Raw genomic sequence first — 16479 nt, forward strand, 5'->3', positions numbered from 1 at the left:
ATCACTTAGTTAAAATGTCATGATCATTGTCAGTAATAGTAGTTCTCTGTGGATTCACTTTGGTTTGGCAGCTGAAAAGTTTATTATTTTTATGTTTGGCCAAAGAATATGCGTCTTCAGTGGGGAGCGTGCCATGTGTGACTGAAAACTGTTTTTATACAGCTTGGCTCTGCTTGGAATAACGCCTTTATTTGGCTTAACAAATTGCTTTTCAGCTTTATTTTCACACTGTAAATATCAATATTGTATAAACTTAAGTTGTCATTATTGGGACTAATCAGCAAATTGTTTTGTGTCATGAGTAAGCAAGGTCTAAGACGGATTATTTGATAAGTGCTAGAATAATTTGGTTAAACTGTCTATCCAGCTCTAAGTAACAACACAGCCAGTTTGAATCACTGTGCCTCCACCCTTCATTTTCATGAGTAGGTGTGAATGGCTGAAGCTAATTTGGTTTGGGATAGACAACGTCTAGTAATGTGAAACTGGCCATATATAAAAGAAGTATTAACAGTAGTAATATTACAGGGAGCATACAGGAACATGGGGTACAATTTTGCTAGGGGTTTCTTAGTTATGATTTTGAATACCTTTTTTTTTTTTTTTTTTTTTTTTTTTTTTTTTTTTTTTTTTTTTGCAGTTACAAACTTTACTGTCTTGTTCTGGGTGATAAAGACACATGTTTGAAGACACAGATTACTCCGTAGTCTTAACTTTCTAAGACTGTTTCCTATGCTGAAGAAGAAAACAAACTATTGTTTTCCAGACTTTCTCCTTTTTTTCCCTTTTATGTTTGTTAAGTAGTAATAAAATGATCTAATCTGTCCCTGAGAAGTATAGCAGATTGGCCAAGTATTTTGCCATACTTAAGTATGTTAATTTTGGTAATTTAGTTTGAATTGTGATACTGTTCTCAGTCTTCCCTCTAGTCCCTGTCCTAAAATAGGCTTTTCTTCAGTGATTGCTCTAAACCCAACTTTGTTCCTTTTTAAATCCAGACTGCTGAAGTGATATAATGTGCTTTATGTGTGAACGTGGTACTGTGACCCACCGTTCATAGGTCGCTACATTGAATTGTGTATATATCCCTCAAGCAGAACAACTTTTCCATACTCTCACCCCTGTTTTATAAAGGATGGTGTAGTGGAGAGAGGCCCAGTAAGAAGAGTTGACACATTCTTTGATCTTCACTGCCTCTAAGGATGATCGTTGCTCCCTATGGACAAATTTTTCTGATATGAAGTTCTTTCCGTCTGTTAATACCATTATCTTGGCTTTAGAGGCAGAGACTGTTATTTACCAATATTCTTTTCTTTAACTGTCTTTGCAAAACTTTCTTATCTTGGGAACTGTCATCATTTTTACTGATAAAGACATTTATATGATTCTTCTAAAATCATGCCTTCTCAGCTTCTTGACTTCCAGATTCCATTATGTTCATTCTTGCTTTCTTCAGTACTGACCCAGAATGCAAGCTCCATGAGACATGGGCTGTGTCTGCCTCATTACCACTGCGCCCTCAGTGTCTAGGAGTGCTTATTATTCAAGAATTCATGCGACCAGGCGTGGTGGCTCACGCCTGTAATCCCAGCACTTTGGGAGGCCAAGACAGGTGGATCACGAGATCAGGAGATCGAGACCATCCTGGCTAACATGGTGAAACCCCGTCTCTACTAAAAATACAAAAAATTAGCTGGGCGTGGTGGTGGGCGCCTGTAGTCCCAGCTACTCGGGAGGCTGAGGCAGGAGAATGGTGTGAACCCGGGAGGCGGAGCTTGCAGTGAGGTGAGAGCGCACCACTGTACTCCAGCCTGGGCGACAGAGCAAGACTCTGTCTCAAAAAAAAAAAAAAAAAAAAAAAAAAAAGAATTCATGCATGTTTGCCATTTGGGTTTTCCTTCATTAGCCAGAACCTTATACTTAAGATTGAAGCTGCAAACTCTAACATGCCTAGGTCCCAGCTACTCAGGTAGCTGGAGGCAGGAGGATTGCTTGAGTCCAGGAGTTCACGTCTGCAGTGAGTCATGATCATGCCTCTGAATAGCCACTGCACTCCAGCATGGGCCTATGTTCCACAAAACATAGACCCTGTCCACAAAACAAACAAACAAATGAAACAAAAAATGAATAAAAGAAATCACAAACGTTAAAGCTCCTCTGCTGATATAATCTTCAATCCGCCTTTTCCAATTCTTTCACCTCCTATTGAACCTTTGTAGTTTTATCCTGATTCTTACAGTACTTTAACTCCTTACACTTCCAGCTTGTCAGCTCCCTTCTTCTTATGATGGTCAGCCTCTACTTTGTGATCTGCCATTTGAGAAACGTCTGCATTTGCACTGGAGGGCCCCTTACCCTGTGGCTTATATCTCTCTAGCTCTCTGTTTTTGTCAGTCCAAGGCTTCAGAAGTGTTTAAAAAGTTGTGTAACTATTTTGATGGGATCCAGTATAAATGAATTCTTTCAAATCATAGCTTCATGTTTAGAGCTGATGGACAGTTTTATTTTCTGTCACCAGTTGCTTCCGCCTTCCACACAGAGACTTTGAGACCTTTGCAGCTCCCTGTAAATGCCCAAACCATCAATTTTTCTTATGGCAAGTAATGTTGCCTTTTGTTTTAGTGGAAATATGGAGGCCATTTTGCAGGGGCTTCCTCAACTTTTTTCTCATGTATTTTCAGTTTATTCTCTTTCTTAATGCATACTTCCCTGATTCTATCTTGACTGAAGGATGTGTGTCTGCTTTCTGTTTTGATGGGGGGCGTTTTTGTTATGTGTGTTTTTGAACCCACTCAATCTTTCCTCTCAGTTTTCTTGGTCAATTATTACTTTTTCATGTTCTTTCTGGCCAATCCGTGCGCCACATTTACCAGGTGATTTTATTTCCCATTTTCCAGAAATAATGGAGGCTGTCAGAAATGGGCATCCCCCCATCCCTCCTACAAACAATGTATTTCTATTAAGCCAGTATCTTTACCTATGCTTTACAATTCATCTTCTTTTTAAAATCAGAACAGTAATCTAATAGGTCCAATCTCTTACTACATTTGTCTTCCGTTCTACATTTAAATAGGTTTAGTCTTTCCCATCTTGAACACCTGGAATACATTAAAACCTATTGCAGTTTCGTTTTAGCTGCCTTTTATCTGTCCCTTCATGGCAGTTTTTTGGTCCTGTGACTTTAGTTCTTATTCTGTCACTGAAAAGGGCTCTCTCACAATGATGCCTTCAACTATTTCTCAATTGCAGAATCTAGTAGATACCTTTTTTTTTTTTTTTTTTTTTTTTGACAGAGTCTCGCTGTGTTGCCAGGCGGGAGTGCAGTGGCATGATCATGGCTCACCGCAGCCTTGACTTTCTGGGCTCAAGTGATCCTCCTACCTCACCCTCTCAAGTAGCTGGGACTACAGGTGCTTACCACCGTACCCGGCTAATTGTTGTATTTTTTGTAGAGATGGGGTTTTGCTTGCTGCCCAGGTTCCAGTAGATACTTTATCTTTCCAAAATTGATTATTGATTACTCTCTACTTGTTGAAGTTCTTGTGTCATTGCTTCTTTTGCTTCTGTTTTCTCTTAGATTGGTCCTTTGTGGTCTCCTTTTTTTTCTCAGGTGTTCGTGAATGTTGGTATGCTTCTCTCAGTCTTTATCCCATTTCTGTACTCCCCTCTCCTTACTTTCTACCCTTTTCTACCCACTCCACGTTCTTACTGAGTACTGTCATTATCACCTGCAGGTTGATATCTTTTCAGTCTATCTTTAGCCTGTTTTCTAAGTTCCAAACTTTAATGTCCAAATCACTATTGATATTTCTTGAAGAATATTCCAAGGTACCATGGTCCTATACTATATTTTTTATTAATTTAAATTTAACTCTCTAATTAAAATATACATACAGAAAATGCACGGATTTTAAGTGTACACCTTAATTACACATAATTAACATCTATGAAACCACCATCCACGTCCTGAAAGAGAACATTACCAGCACCTCAGAAATCTGTTTACAATTCACTACTGCTTCCTTCCTTTCCAAAGGTAACCACTTTCCTGACATAACAGTGTAGAACTATATTTGAACATTACATTAAAAAATTGTACAGGGTGTATTCTTTTGTCTGTTCTTTCAGTGTGGTTTGTGATATTCATCCATGTTGTTGGCAACATTTGTTTATTTTTATTACTGTGTTAACATTGTACTGTATGAATACAACACAGTTTATCTGTTTAGCCACTTAATTATTTGGGTAATTTTTGTTTGAATAAAATATTATGAATAATGCTGCTTTGAACATTTTGGTGCATGTTTTATGAATATATACTTCAGTTGCTTGTATAGCTAGCAGTGGAAGTGCTGGATCATGTGGTATGCACATGTTCAATTTTAGTAGATAATGTCAACATTTTCAAATTCGTCTTGCTAATTTATGTTTATATTCCTGTCAGCAGTGTATGTTGCTGTTCAACTTTTTTTTTTTTTTTTTTTTTTTTTTTGAGACAGAATCTCATCCTGGCGCCCAGTCTGGAGTGCCATGGCACAATTTTGACTCACTGCAACCTCTGCCTCCCGGGTTCAAATGATTCTTCTGCCTCAGCCTCCCGACTAGCTGGGATTACAGATGCCCACCACCACGCCCAGCTAATTTTTTGTGTGTTTTCAGTAGAGACGGGGTTTCACCACGTTGGCCAGGCTAGTCTTGAACTCTTGACCTTGTTATCTGCCCGCCTTGGCCTGCCAAAGCGCTGGGATTACAGACGTGAGCCACCGCACCTGGCCGTTGTTCCACTTTTTAATAACCCTCAGTATTACCAGTCTTCATAATATTAGCCATTCTCGAAAGTCTATTTTCTTGATGACTAATGAGGTTGAACATCTTTCCTTATGTTTGTTGGCCTTTCATGTGCTATTCATGTATTTTCTGTGGGAAAGTACCTGTGGAAGTTTTTGCCATCTGTGTTGAACTGTCTGCCTCTTCCTTACTGCAGTGTAAAAGTTCTTTATCTATACTGGATATGGGCCATTTGTTGGTTAAATTTGTTGTTCATGTCTTACATTCTGTGGCTTGCCTTTTCATTTTCTTAGTGCTGTCTTCCCAGTCTCTTGTCTTCCTTACTGTGCTTCCCTCCCCAAAGCAATTAGCCATCAAGTCCTGACAATTTTATCTTTTAATATCTTTTATCTTCTTTTCTGCATTTCTTTGCTCAGCACCTTAATACAGTCCTTCTTTGCTCATGGCCTGGATTATAGATCACATCCCTTGCAATCAATTTTTAACTGCTTATAGAATGACTTTTCTAAAATTTAAATCTTGGCTGTACTGTTCCTCTGCCTAAAATCTCCCAGTTGTACCTTAGAGGCTACAGAATAAAGCTTAAATCTCATGACTTCCTAGGCCTTCTTTAGAGTCCCCCGCCCCCCAAATTTTTACTGCTGGATAAAGTCTTTCCTGACCTACTTCCCCAGTTCTTTTTTCATACTCCTTTTTGAGGAAAGGATGTGGTAGGCTTAATTATGATTAAGCCATAGTTATTAAGACAACTAGCCGTTCATCTCTCAGTCTCTTGGCTGAGCACTACTGTTAGCTTGTTTGTGTTGGATGTTTTGATATTGGTGTTCCACCTAACTCTCTCATTAATCTGTTTGCTTTTCTGGCTTATTCTCTGCCAGCCACTTAGTTATTGGTGTTCTCACCTTAGCTGTCTTCTTCATACCTTTCTCCATGAGAAAACTCATCAATTCTGATGGCTCTAATGCCATTTTGTATGTATATGACTTCTAGATTTTTAAATCCAGACCAGTCTCTGTCTTAAAGTTCAGATCTCCCTGTATTATATTGTCAGTGGGTATTGCTACATGAATGTTAATGTATTTTATTTTATTTTTTATTTTATTTTAGTTTAGTTTAGTTTTAGTTTAGTTTATATTTTTCCAAAATGGAGTTTTGCTCTTGTCACCCAGACTGGAGTGCAGTAGTGCGATCTCGGCTCACTACAACCTCTACCTCCCAGGTTCAAGCAATTCTTCTGCCTCAGCCTCCCAAGTAGCTGGGATTACAGGCGCACATCACCATACCCGACTAATTTTTGTATTTTTAGTAGAGATGGTTTCACCATGTTGGCCAACTGGTCTTGAATTCCTGACCTCAGGTGGTCTGCCCGCCTTGGCCTCCCAAAGTGCTGAGATTTACAGGTGTGAGCCACTGCGCCCAGCTACATAAGCATTTTTAAGCTCAGTAAGCCCCAAACATTCCACTCCCAAACCTGATTCTGTATTTTCTACCTTTTTGTACACCTTTTTGAACCTGGTGGGGCTGCCTGTTAAATACTTCTGGAAAAACTGAAGTCAAAGGGTACTTCTGTGAAAGTACCTCCTTCCCTACTTTCCTCCTCTGTTTTCCATTACTATAGTTCTATCATAGTACCTACAAACATTTTATTGTACTTTCTCTGTTCTCCCCAGTAGACTAAAAGCATCTCGATACTTTGTCCTTGGGGAAGCAAGCAAATGAATGAATGAATGAATGAACGAACGAATGCATGCATGCATCTTGAGGGCTTTCCATTGCCATCCTGCACAGTGCCTAGCATAAACAGTTGAGAGGTGACTAAGGGTACCTCCAACTAAACAAATTTAAAATGGAACTCATCAGTTTCCTCCAAATTGCTTTCCTCCAAACTTTCTGCTTTAAAATGGCTTGCTGTGCACAGTTGATAGCGTCACCATCTTTTCAGTCCCCTTAGTCATATTTAACTCACTTTCTTTTTCTGCTACTCTCACAACTGGTTTTAAGCCCATTGCTGTTTCTCTGTTTCATTTCCTTAGCTTTGGTTCAAGTTTTCATCTTGTCTCCACCAGATCATTGTAATCACTGTTTAAATGTTTTACCTATCTTTGGAGTTTTCCCTGTTCGTCTTTGATATTGCTACAATACTCATTTTTCTCCAAGTGATTACCTCTTGGTTCTGTAAAGTTGCCTATAGGATCAAATCCAATTTAAAAAATTTTTTTATTTTTGTTTTAAAGCTGTATTTAGGTATAATTGATATATAAAAAATACAAATATTCAATGTATACATTTTAATGAGTTTGAGTCCAACTTCTTTACCTTCGGTGGCAGTCTTCACGAACTTATCTAGCTTCTTTTATTTTCTTTCTCTCCCTTATGGCAGAAACTATATGATTTAAGCATTGGCCTTACCAGACTGCACACCTAAGTCTGTTCTGTTTATACTACCTCTATTGCCTTCTCTCCATCACTCTTAGGAGGAACATAGATTAAACAAACCACTCTTAACACTTGTTAGCTATTGTCCTTGGACAAGTTTCTAAAGATCCCATAACATAGTACTGGTGCTTAATACATGTTGTTTTCCCCTTTCAACCTTTCCCTTTCTCCACATCACTGTTGCAATTTCTCTTTCCTACTGCTAGAAAACACTTACTGTTTCTCTCTTATAGCACTTAATGTCTTCTGCCATGGAGTCACTGTGTCTGTGTTTACTTGTATATATCTTACTGCTCTTCTACTAGATCACATGCTTTTTCGAGGCTTACACTGTGTCTTCTTGAACTTATTCCAGTTGAATTTTTCAGTCTTAAGGGTTTGCTTTTTAAAATCCACACTGTATCATTTAGGTTCTAAGTGATGAACCTGATTGGGATAGGATTTTTTGGAGTAAAAAGTTTCTGAATGGTCATCACAAGGACCATTGTGATGTAAAGGCCCAGGCAGAGCAGGCTTTGTAAAAACTCACCTACTTAGTTGGAATTAGGAGAGTAATAACAATTGTCCTAAACTTACTCTGGTAGGAATTTAAAACTATAATTTTGATGTCTTTATGGTAATACTAAATAAAAGTATTAGTACTGGAATGAATTGTGTTTTTCTTCACAGCCGGTTGCTGAACCAATCCCCATCTGTAGTTTCTGTCTTGGTACAAAAGAACAAAACCGAGAAAAGAAGCCAGAGGAACTCATCTCCTGTGCCGATTGTGGCAACAGTGGTATGTGATTTCCTTCTGTTTTTCTTCTAAAATGTGTTATGAAGGCAAGCAGAAAGTATGTTGACTTGAGTTTGTGTCCTTAATCCTTATGAAATTAATACAGTCATATATCTCTTAATTATGGAGGATACGTTCTGAGAAACATGTCCTTAGGTATTTTAATCATCATGTGAACATCATCGAGTATTGTGACACAAACCAAGAGGGATGGCCTACTACACACCTGGGTTATATGGTGTAGTCTGTTGCTCAAAGGCTCAAAGCTGTACAGCACTGAATGTTGTAGGCAGTTGTAACACTGGCGAATATATGTGTATCTAAGCATATCTAAGTATAGAAAAGGTACCATAAAATTACAGTAGTATGACCTTATGGGACTATAGTCATATGTTGTCTGTTTTTTTTTTGTTTGTTTGTTTTTGAGACAGAGTCTTCCTCTGTCACCCAGGCTGGAGTGCGGTGGCGTGATCTTGGTTCACTGCAACCTCTGCCTCCTGAGTTCAAGCAATTTTCCAGCCCCAACCTCTCAAGTAGGTGGGATTACAGGCGCCTGCCACCACGCCTGGCTAATTTTTATATTTTTAGTAGAGACAAGGTTTCACCATATTGGCCAGGTTGGTCTCAAACTCCTGACCTCAGGTGATCTGCCTGCCTTGGCCTCCCAAAGTGCTGGGATTACAGATGTGAGCCACCACGCCCAGCCATATGTGGGCTGTATTTGATTGAAACGTTATTGTGTGGTGCATGACTGTATTTTAATTTGATTATGGTTTTAGGTAATTGAGATGAGCTTCTGCACTAGGGAGGGATTTGAATATGTAGCTGAAATATGTAATTCAGTTAATTTAAATCAGGTCTTAGTTTTTTTTTTATATAAAACACTTTCTGTGGGGTTATTTTTTCCTGTTGGTCTTTACATTTCAGTATTTAACATCTGCTTAAATCACAGCAATCAGTTTGAAGTTATTGCTGGTTTCTTTAATAATCTCTACTTAGTCTTTCTTGATTTATGCCTCAGGCTTGATGAATTGAACCAGGATGATAACAGATTTGTTTTTCTTGATGGAAACTTACATATGTCACATTGGGAAATAGTGTTGATACTGCAGTCTAGCGAGCAATGTGAAATTCTAGGCCCTAAGAAAGATTTTGCAGAATCTTCTAATTTGCCAGTTCCAGAGATATTCTTGCTCTATATTTCAAGAACTCACAAGATTGGCTGGGCACAGTGGCTCACGCCTGTAATCCCAACACTTTGGGATGCTGAGGCGGGCAGATCACGAGGTCAAGAGATCGAGACCATCCTGGCCAACATGGTGAAACACCATCACTACTAAAAGTACAAAAATTAGCCAGGCGTGGTGGTGCGCACCTGTAGTCCCAGCTACTCGGGAGGCTGAGGCAGGAGAACTACTTGAACCCAGTAGTCAGAGGTTGCAGTGACCTGAGATGGCATCACTGTACTCCAGCCTGGCGACAGAGTGAGACTCTGTCTCAAAAAAAAAAAAAAAACTCACAAGACCTTACAGGAAGGCCTTAGCAAACTAGCGTTATCTTTGACCATTGGCTTAATTTTCAATGTTTTACAGTGATAACAACCATGATTTAGCTCAGAAAACAGAAACCACACTAGATACTTCAAGAGGAAGGAAGGTAAATATTGGAATTAGGTGTTTGTGAAATCGTCGTCAGGGCTGAAGAGGCAAGCTGGAGGTTGGACTTTAAGGACTGACTCTGGGTGCATTGCAGAACTGACCCATCCGAAGAGTCACTGTGTCTGCCTCTATGTGGAAGAGGTGGAAGCAGGAGGGAGTCCACTGCACAACAGTTGCACTCTGTAGTTGGTGCTGAAGTGCTAAGTTTGGCCATCATTACAATAGCTCTGGATATCCACGAGGGAGAAGCGTAGATACAGTTGTTTCCATGACTTTGCTTCTCATTAGAAAATAGTATTAGGAGGAGGATGATCTTTGCTTTGTTTTTGCCTTTCAAATATCCCTGGAGAACACATCCACTTGTCAGAACTTGGAGCCTAGCTTCAAAGGAGTCTAAGAAGTACGATGTTTTAGCTTTTCAGTTTTTATGCGCAGTAGAAAGTGAGAATAGATCTTGAGTGCTAGGTAATCATATTCAGCGTGCTATCACAAACCAAAATGAACTCTGGATGGATTTAATAGTTAAATATAAACCATAAATCATAAAAGATTAAATAAAAATATAATGGCATGCCATACAATGCAGTGATTTTCAAATCCCCCAATTAAAACCCAACAGAATGAGTTGCTCTAGGTGGGGTGGGATTGAAATGGAGGAGAAGGGAGTGTTGTGTTTGCAGCCCTACCTTATAAGTAGCATTATATTTGAGGTGGTCTCTGTCTCTCTAAGCTAAGGATGAGTGTAATTTGAAAACTATTACTGTAGTGGTAACATGTGTTTTTTGAGACAGAGTCTCACCCAGGCTGGAGTGCAGTGGCACGATCTTGGCTCACTGCAAGTTCTACCTCCTGGGTTCACGCCATTCTCCTGCCTCACCCTCCGGAGTAGCTGGGATTACAGGTGCCTGCCACCACGCCCGGCTAATTTTTTGTGTTTTTAGTAGAAACGGGGTTTCACTGTGTTAGCCAGGATGGTCTCGATCTCCTGACCTCGTAATCTTCCCGCCTTGACCTCCCAAAGTGTTGGGATTACAGGCGTGAACTACCGCGCCCGGCCCCTGTAGCGGTAACTTTTAAAGAAATTGTAGAACAGTTAAAACTACTAGTTATCTGTTGCTGCAGAAATAAATTACTCTAAATCTTAACAGCTTAAAGCAACAAAACATTTTTTACTTCATACTGTTTCTGTGGGTCAGGAATTCGGGAGTTGCTTATCTGGGTGGCTTTTGACTTGGTATCTTTCATGAGATTGCTGCCAAGATTTTAACTGGTGCTGCAGTCATCTGAAAGCTTCCATGATGGCTCATTTACGTGGCTGGCAAGTTGCTGCTGCCGCGGGTCTGTCGACAAGAAGCTTCAGTTCCGTGCCATGTGGACATCTTCACAGGGCTGCATGCATGTCTGCAGTGTGGCAGCTGGCCTCCCCTGATGGGGATCTGAGAGAGAGAGAGTGAGGTGGAATCTGCAGTGTGTTTTATAACCTGGCCTTAGAGTCACACTGTGTTATTTCAGCAATACCTTCTTGGTTATGCAGATCAACCCGGTTCATTATGGGAGGGAGCTGTGAGAGTATGACTAGCAGGAGGCAAGAATGCGTAGGGAGCAGCTTGAAAACTGGCTGTCACAATAGCCAAAGAAGAACAGCATGGGCATAGCTGGATATATGAACATTTATATTTTCTAAATTAACAAGTAACATACCTAAAATAGAAAGAGCAAGAATAATTTGGGGAAAATAACTGCTTTAAATATGGCAAAGGGCCAAAAGCTGTCTGAGTATAAAGAACGTGTTTACATTTCTAAACATAAAGTCCAAAGAGCAGAGCCTGTGAACTGGCAATTTATAGGAAAGAAAACTAGTTGAGCCTATGAAAAGTGTTTTACTCAAGTAATAGTAGGAACACATACCACAGTAGCAGTGAAGTATCATTGTATAGCATTTATAATAATCACAATTGAAAGATAACAGACCTAGAGCTCATGTAATTGTGCTAAAACACTTGTTCTTTTGCTGGTGGCACTGTATATCATAGTTTTTGGAAAATGTTTTGGCAGTGCATATCAAGCTATAAAAATGTTTAATTCATTTGACTAATCAATTCCACTTTCAGGAATTCATTCTAAGGAATTAAAAGAAGTAAAGGATCTGTGAACATGAAATAATTAATTTTAGTGTTCCATAGTCTCAGTAGTATTTAACAATAGGGAAATGGTTTTGCAGGTTATAGTGTATCAATCAGTGGAATATGATCAGTTTAAGGAATATAAAGTTTACTTAAATAAAAATTTAAAACAAAACAAAAACCGTAAATATGCTAAAATTACAGTCATGCAGAGCTTTCAGCTAGTTTAAACAGGAAAGTCTAACATAAAAATGGCCATTATTCTAGGATGATAGGACTATGGGTGAAATTTTCACACCTTTTGGATTTTCTTTCAGTGTTAGTGATATTTTGAGAATAAACTTGCTGTCTCATAAAAATGAAAATCCTTTGGGAATAGAAAAGAGAGGAGAAGATGATTTAACAAGTCCTTTCTCTCACCAAAGAAAAATAAGCACAACCAACTTTTAGAGGAGAGGGACAGTCTTTTCAGAGTTGAGGGGAAATTGACTACCCTTAAGTTTTGAGAATCACACTGATAACTATCTCTTGGAAGAGGAAGCATTTTTTTTCTCTTGCTATTCATTCTGAGCACAGTAGAAATACTGCTTTTGGTTTTAGTTTTAGCTTGCATGCCTTAAATTGTGAGCAGATAACTCACTTTAAGTGATAGGATTTTTATTATATGCAGGAATCCCCCTTATTCTTGGAGATTTCAAGACCCACAGTGGATGCCTGAAACCTTGGATAAAACCGAACTCTGTGTATATGGTGCAATGTTTTTCCTTGTGCATGTGCATACATACATGCGATAAAGTTTAATTTATAAATTAGGCACAGTAAGAGGTTAAGAATAATAGATAACAAAATAGAACAATTATAACAACATGCCAGCATCACTAGTTTTGTGCTTTGGGACCATTATGAAGTAAAATAAGGGTTACTCCAACACAAGCATGATAATAACACCAGCATGGTGACACCAGCGACAGTCTGATAACCCAGACGAACACTAAGTGACTAACAAGTGGGTAGTGTATGCAGTGTGGGTGATCGCAGCCCAGCTGGGACAGCAGATCTCATTATGCTACTCAGAACAGTGCCCAGCTTAAAACTTAGGAGTTGCTTATTTAATATTTTCATACTGCAGTTGACTATGGGTAACTAAAACCTCAGAAAGCAAAACTGCAGATAAGGGGACTAGCTGGATTTTTCAAATTACAAGGTAACACGTTATCATTTGAAAAATGACAGCACAGGCCGGGCGCGGTGGCTCACGCCTTTAATCCCACCACTTTGGGAGGCTGAGGTGGGCGGATCACGAGGTCAGGAGATTGAGAGCATCCTGGCTAACATGGTGAAACCCCGTGTCTATTAAAAATACAAAAAAATTAGCCAGGTGTGGTGGCAGGCGCCTGTAATCCCAGCTACTCGGGAGGCTGAGGCAGGAGAATGGCGTGAACCTGGGAGGCAGAGCTTGCAGTGAGCCCAGATCGCGCCACTGCATTCCAGCTTGGGTGACAGAGCAAGACTCCATCTCAGAAAAAAAAAAAAGACAGCACAAAAGGGTATAAACTGAGACATAAAATCCTTCTTGATATATATAGCTCAGTTTTCTAGGATGTTATCAATGTAAACAGCTTTTTGTATGTTATATCAGTAATCATATATGAACTTTTCTCATATGAACATATATGTATTCATTCTCGTATATATATATCTCATTTTTCAGGCAGTCGTTCCAGTAGCATTTAGAATAGCCAGTAGCCAGTAGCCTCTTTAAATTACGTGTCATTAGTTTAGAATACTTGCTAATTTAGACTTGGATTATGTCTAGATAATTTGTAAAGCACTTAATTATATATTTGCAGAGAGACTAAGCCACATTAAAGAAATACTCCCCAAATTTCTTTGAGCAGTACAGAGGCATTAATTTAGGATGGTCAGTTGATATAGACACACACACACACACACACACACACACACACACACACCCCGGATATGTACAAACATAATGCTTTGATGTAGGCTTAATAAATGTTTGGAGTTTGTCAAGTTTTTTTAATAATCAGATTGTGGGGAGGGTCCTAGCTTCATCTTTAACATTAATAAAACTGAATTGTGGTGCCAAGTCCTGATGAGAAATGTGTGGCAGGCTTCCTGGAATATCTTACTTTATTTGATATGTATTTTGTATTTAAGATGATTGCCTTTTTCTACATCATTTCTTTAGTACAATAGCAAAATGCTTCTTGATTGTTTTCATTCATGAACATTCTCCCTCGTATTAGGCCATCCATCCTGTTTAAAGTTTTCCCCTGAACTAACGGTTCGAGTGAAGGCCTTACGGTGGCAGTGCATTGAGTGTAAAACGTGCAGCTCCTGTCGAGATCAAGGCAAAAATGCGGTGAGTATCTTTCCCTTCTAATATGGGTGTTTCATTTAGTAGTAGAATGTACGACCAGCATTTTCATCTAAGTATGACTGGTTATTTTTCAGACACTTGGTCCAGTAGCATTTAGAATAGCCAGTAGCCGCTTTAAACTACATGTCATTAGTTTAGAATACTTGCTAATTTAGATTTGGATTATGTCTAGGTAATTTGTAAAGCACTTAATTATATATTTGCAGACAGACTAAGCCACATTAAAGAAATACTCCCCAAATTTCTTTGAGCAGTACAGAGGCATTCATTTAGGATGGTCAGTTGATATATTAATTACAAATCACCCTTTTTCTCATTATTAAAGCAGACAGGGGTTAGCTTATTTCTGGTTATTGGATATTTGAAATTAGTGGAACTTTAGCTCTTTGTCAAAGATTGGCTGGAATATAACTTTTTGCTAACTCTGTCTGTTTACATAGTTAATGCAAATTAAGGAAACTTTTAATGTTATGGTTGCTCTTTTTTTTTTTTTTTTTTTTTTAAGATGGAGTCTCACTCTGTCGCCCAGGCTGGAGTGCAGTGGCACGATCTTGGCTCACTGCAACCTCTGCCTCTCTGGTTCAAGCAGTTCTCCTGCCTCAGCCTCCTGAGTAGCTGGGATTATGGGCACGTGCCACCACTCCCGGCTAATTTTTGTATGTTTTGTAGGGGCGGGGTTTCACCATGTTGGTCAGGCTAGTCTCGAACTCATGACCTTGTGGTCCACCCGCCTCGACCTCCCAAAGTGCTGGGATTATAGGCATGAGCCACCGCACCTGGCTCATCTCTTTTTTTTAAGATCCCTGAAGCTTTCCAGGTTTTAGGTGGTCATGATCCTAACATGTTTCTGCTTCATAAGGTTAAGCGAACTGTCCTTTCTTTTTTCTGATAGGATAACATGCTCTTTTGTGATTCGTGTGACCGAGGTTTTCACATGGAGTGTTGTGATCCACCACTCACCCGTATGCCAAAAGGTGAGAAATACTTTCTGAAATCAAACTGGGAATATAAAGGAGTATGTTAGTGAAAGCACATTTTATCTACTTTGTTAAATGAAATAATAATTGGATCTTTCTTTTTGAGGTTGTGTAAGTAGGAAGAGAACTGTCACCTTAAAAGGTGGGGATAGTCTTTCTGATTAGACATCTTAACATTCTTATATGATATGGATTTATTGTTATTTTCAATATCTAGGCATCCATGAAGGGTGAAGTGGTTCATTTATACATATTTGCTAGTCTCTAGCTAGAAGATAAAATACTTGCCTTAAATATATCTTGAAATATCTCTTTATTAAAAGGAGGAAATAAAATAGTATTAGGTCGTGTTGATTATATCACTGCTTAGCACTTTTGAGGGCTCTAAGACTATAGAGATATGGTTTATTCAGAACTTAAAAACCTTTTTATGAAATACTTTATGAAATAAAAAGTTTATATATATATATGTGTGTGTGTGTGTGTGTGTGTGTGTGTGTGTGTGTGTGTGTGTGTATATGGATGAAATACATTCTGAACAAATAAATGTCCAAATTGTAAGGGCGCAGCTTAATGTTACTGTCTTTTGATTCCTGTTCATTAAGAGGTATTTAGTTTGGGCACAGCTGCCTCATGGTTGGACGTCCATATTCATATGCTTATAATTTCTTTAAAAAAAAAACTTCAGCCAGTCACCCCTTTTTGTCCTATCACAAATTCCATTTTAACTCTGATTTTATAATTTATAGGCTTCTTAAGTAAAATGCCTATAGGATATTTCATAATATTTGTTTGGAAAAAGTTTTCCTGTGGATAGAAAAGGACTTAACCATACTTTGTAGCCATGTTAACACTTTAGGTTTTTACTTGAATTCACTTATTCCACCCCCTCACCCATGGAGTGTCACTCTGTCACCCAGAATCTTGGCTCACTGCCGCCTCCATCTACCAAGTTCAAAGCGTTTCTCTGTCTCTGCCTCCCATGTAGCTTGGTTTATAGGCGTGCCACCACACCCGGCTAATTTTTGCATTTTTAGTAGAGACGGGGTTTTGCCATGTTGGCCAGGCTGGTCTTGAACTCCTGGCCTCAAGTGATCCGTCTGCCTCGGCCTCCCAAAGTGCTGGGATTACAGGCGTGAACCACTGCGCCCAGCCTGAATTCACTTACTGATTGTTACTTTTTGAAAAATCTTAAATTTATAAGTATTAAAAAATAAATGCTCACTTTTTCCACTTACATAAAGTCTGAGCAAGGGGCCTTCTAAGAGTCCTTCAAGATAAGAAAGTTTTTTTTTTGTTTGTTTTGTTTTTTGGAGAT

At 39.0% G+C, this 16479-nt stretch overlaps 1 protein-coding gene across 3 annotated transcripts in view; it reads left to right on the forward strand.

The window, feature by feature from the left end:
* Positions 1-16479, forward strand: part of LOC105476532 (lysine acetyltransferase 6A) — a 123030-nt gene that overhangs the window by 58282 nt on the left and 48269 nt on the right. For 2 of the 3 annotated variants that reach the window (XM_011732526.2, XM_011732527.2), the window contains exons 3-5: positions 7894-8002; positions 14051-14166; positions 15077-15158. In XM_011732526.2, coding sequence (XP_011730828.1) covers positions 7894-8002; positions 14051-14166; positions 15077-15158 — 307 coding nt within the window. Of the gene's footprint in view, positions 1-7787; positions 7805-7893; positions 8003-14050; positions 14167-15076; positions 15159-16479 lie in introns of those variants that run through there. The other variant, XM_071068330.1, reaches the window with a different exon arrangement.

This window comes from Macaca nemestrina, chromosome 8 (genome assembly GCF_043159975.1).
Source record: "Macaca nemestrina isolate mMacNem1 chromosome 8, mMacNem.hap1, whole genome shotgun sequence".
Taxonomy (NCBI): domain Eukaryota; kingdom Metazoa; phylum Chordata; class Mammalia; order Primates; family Cercopithecidae; genus Macaca; species Macaca nemestrina.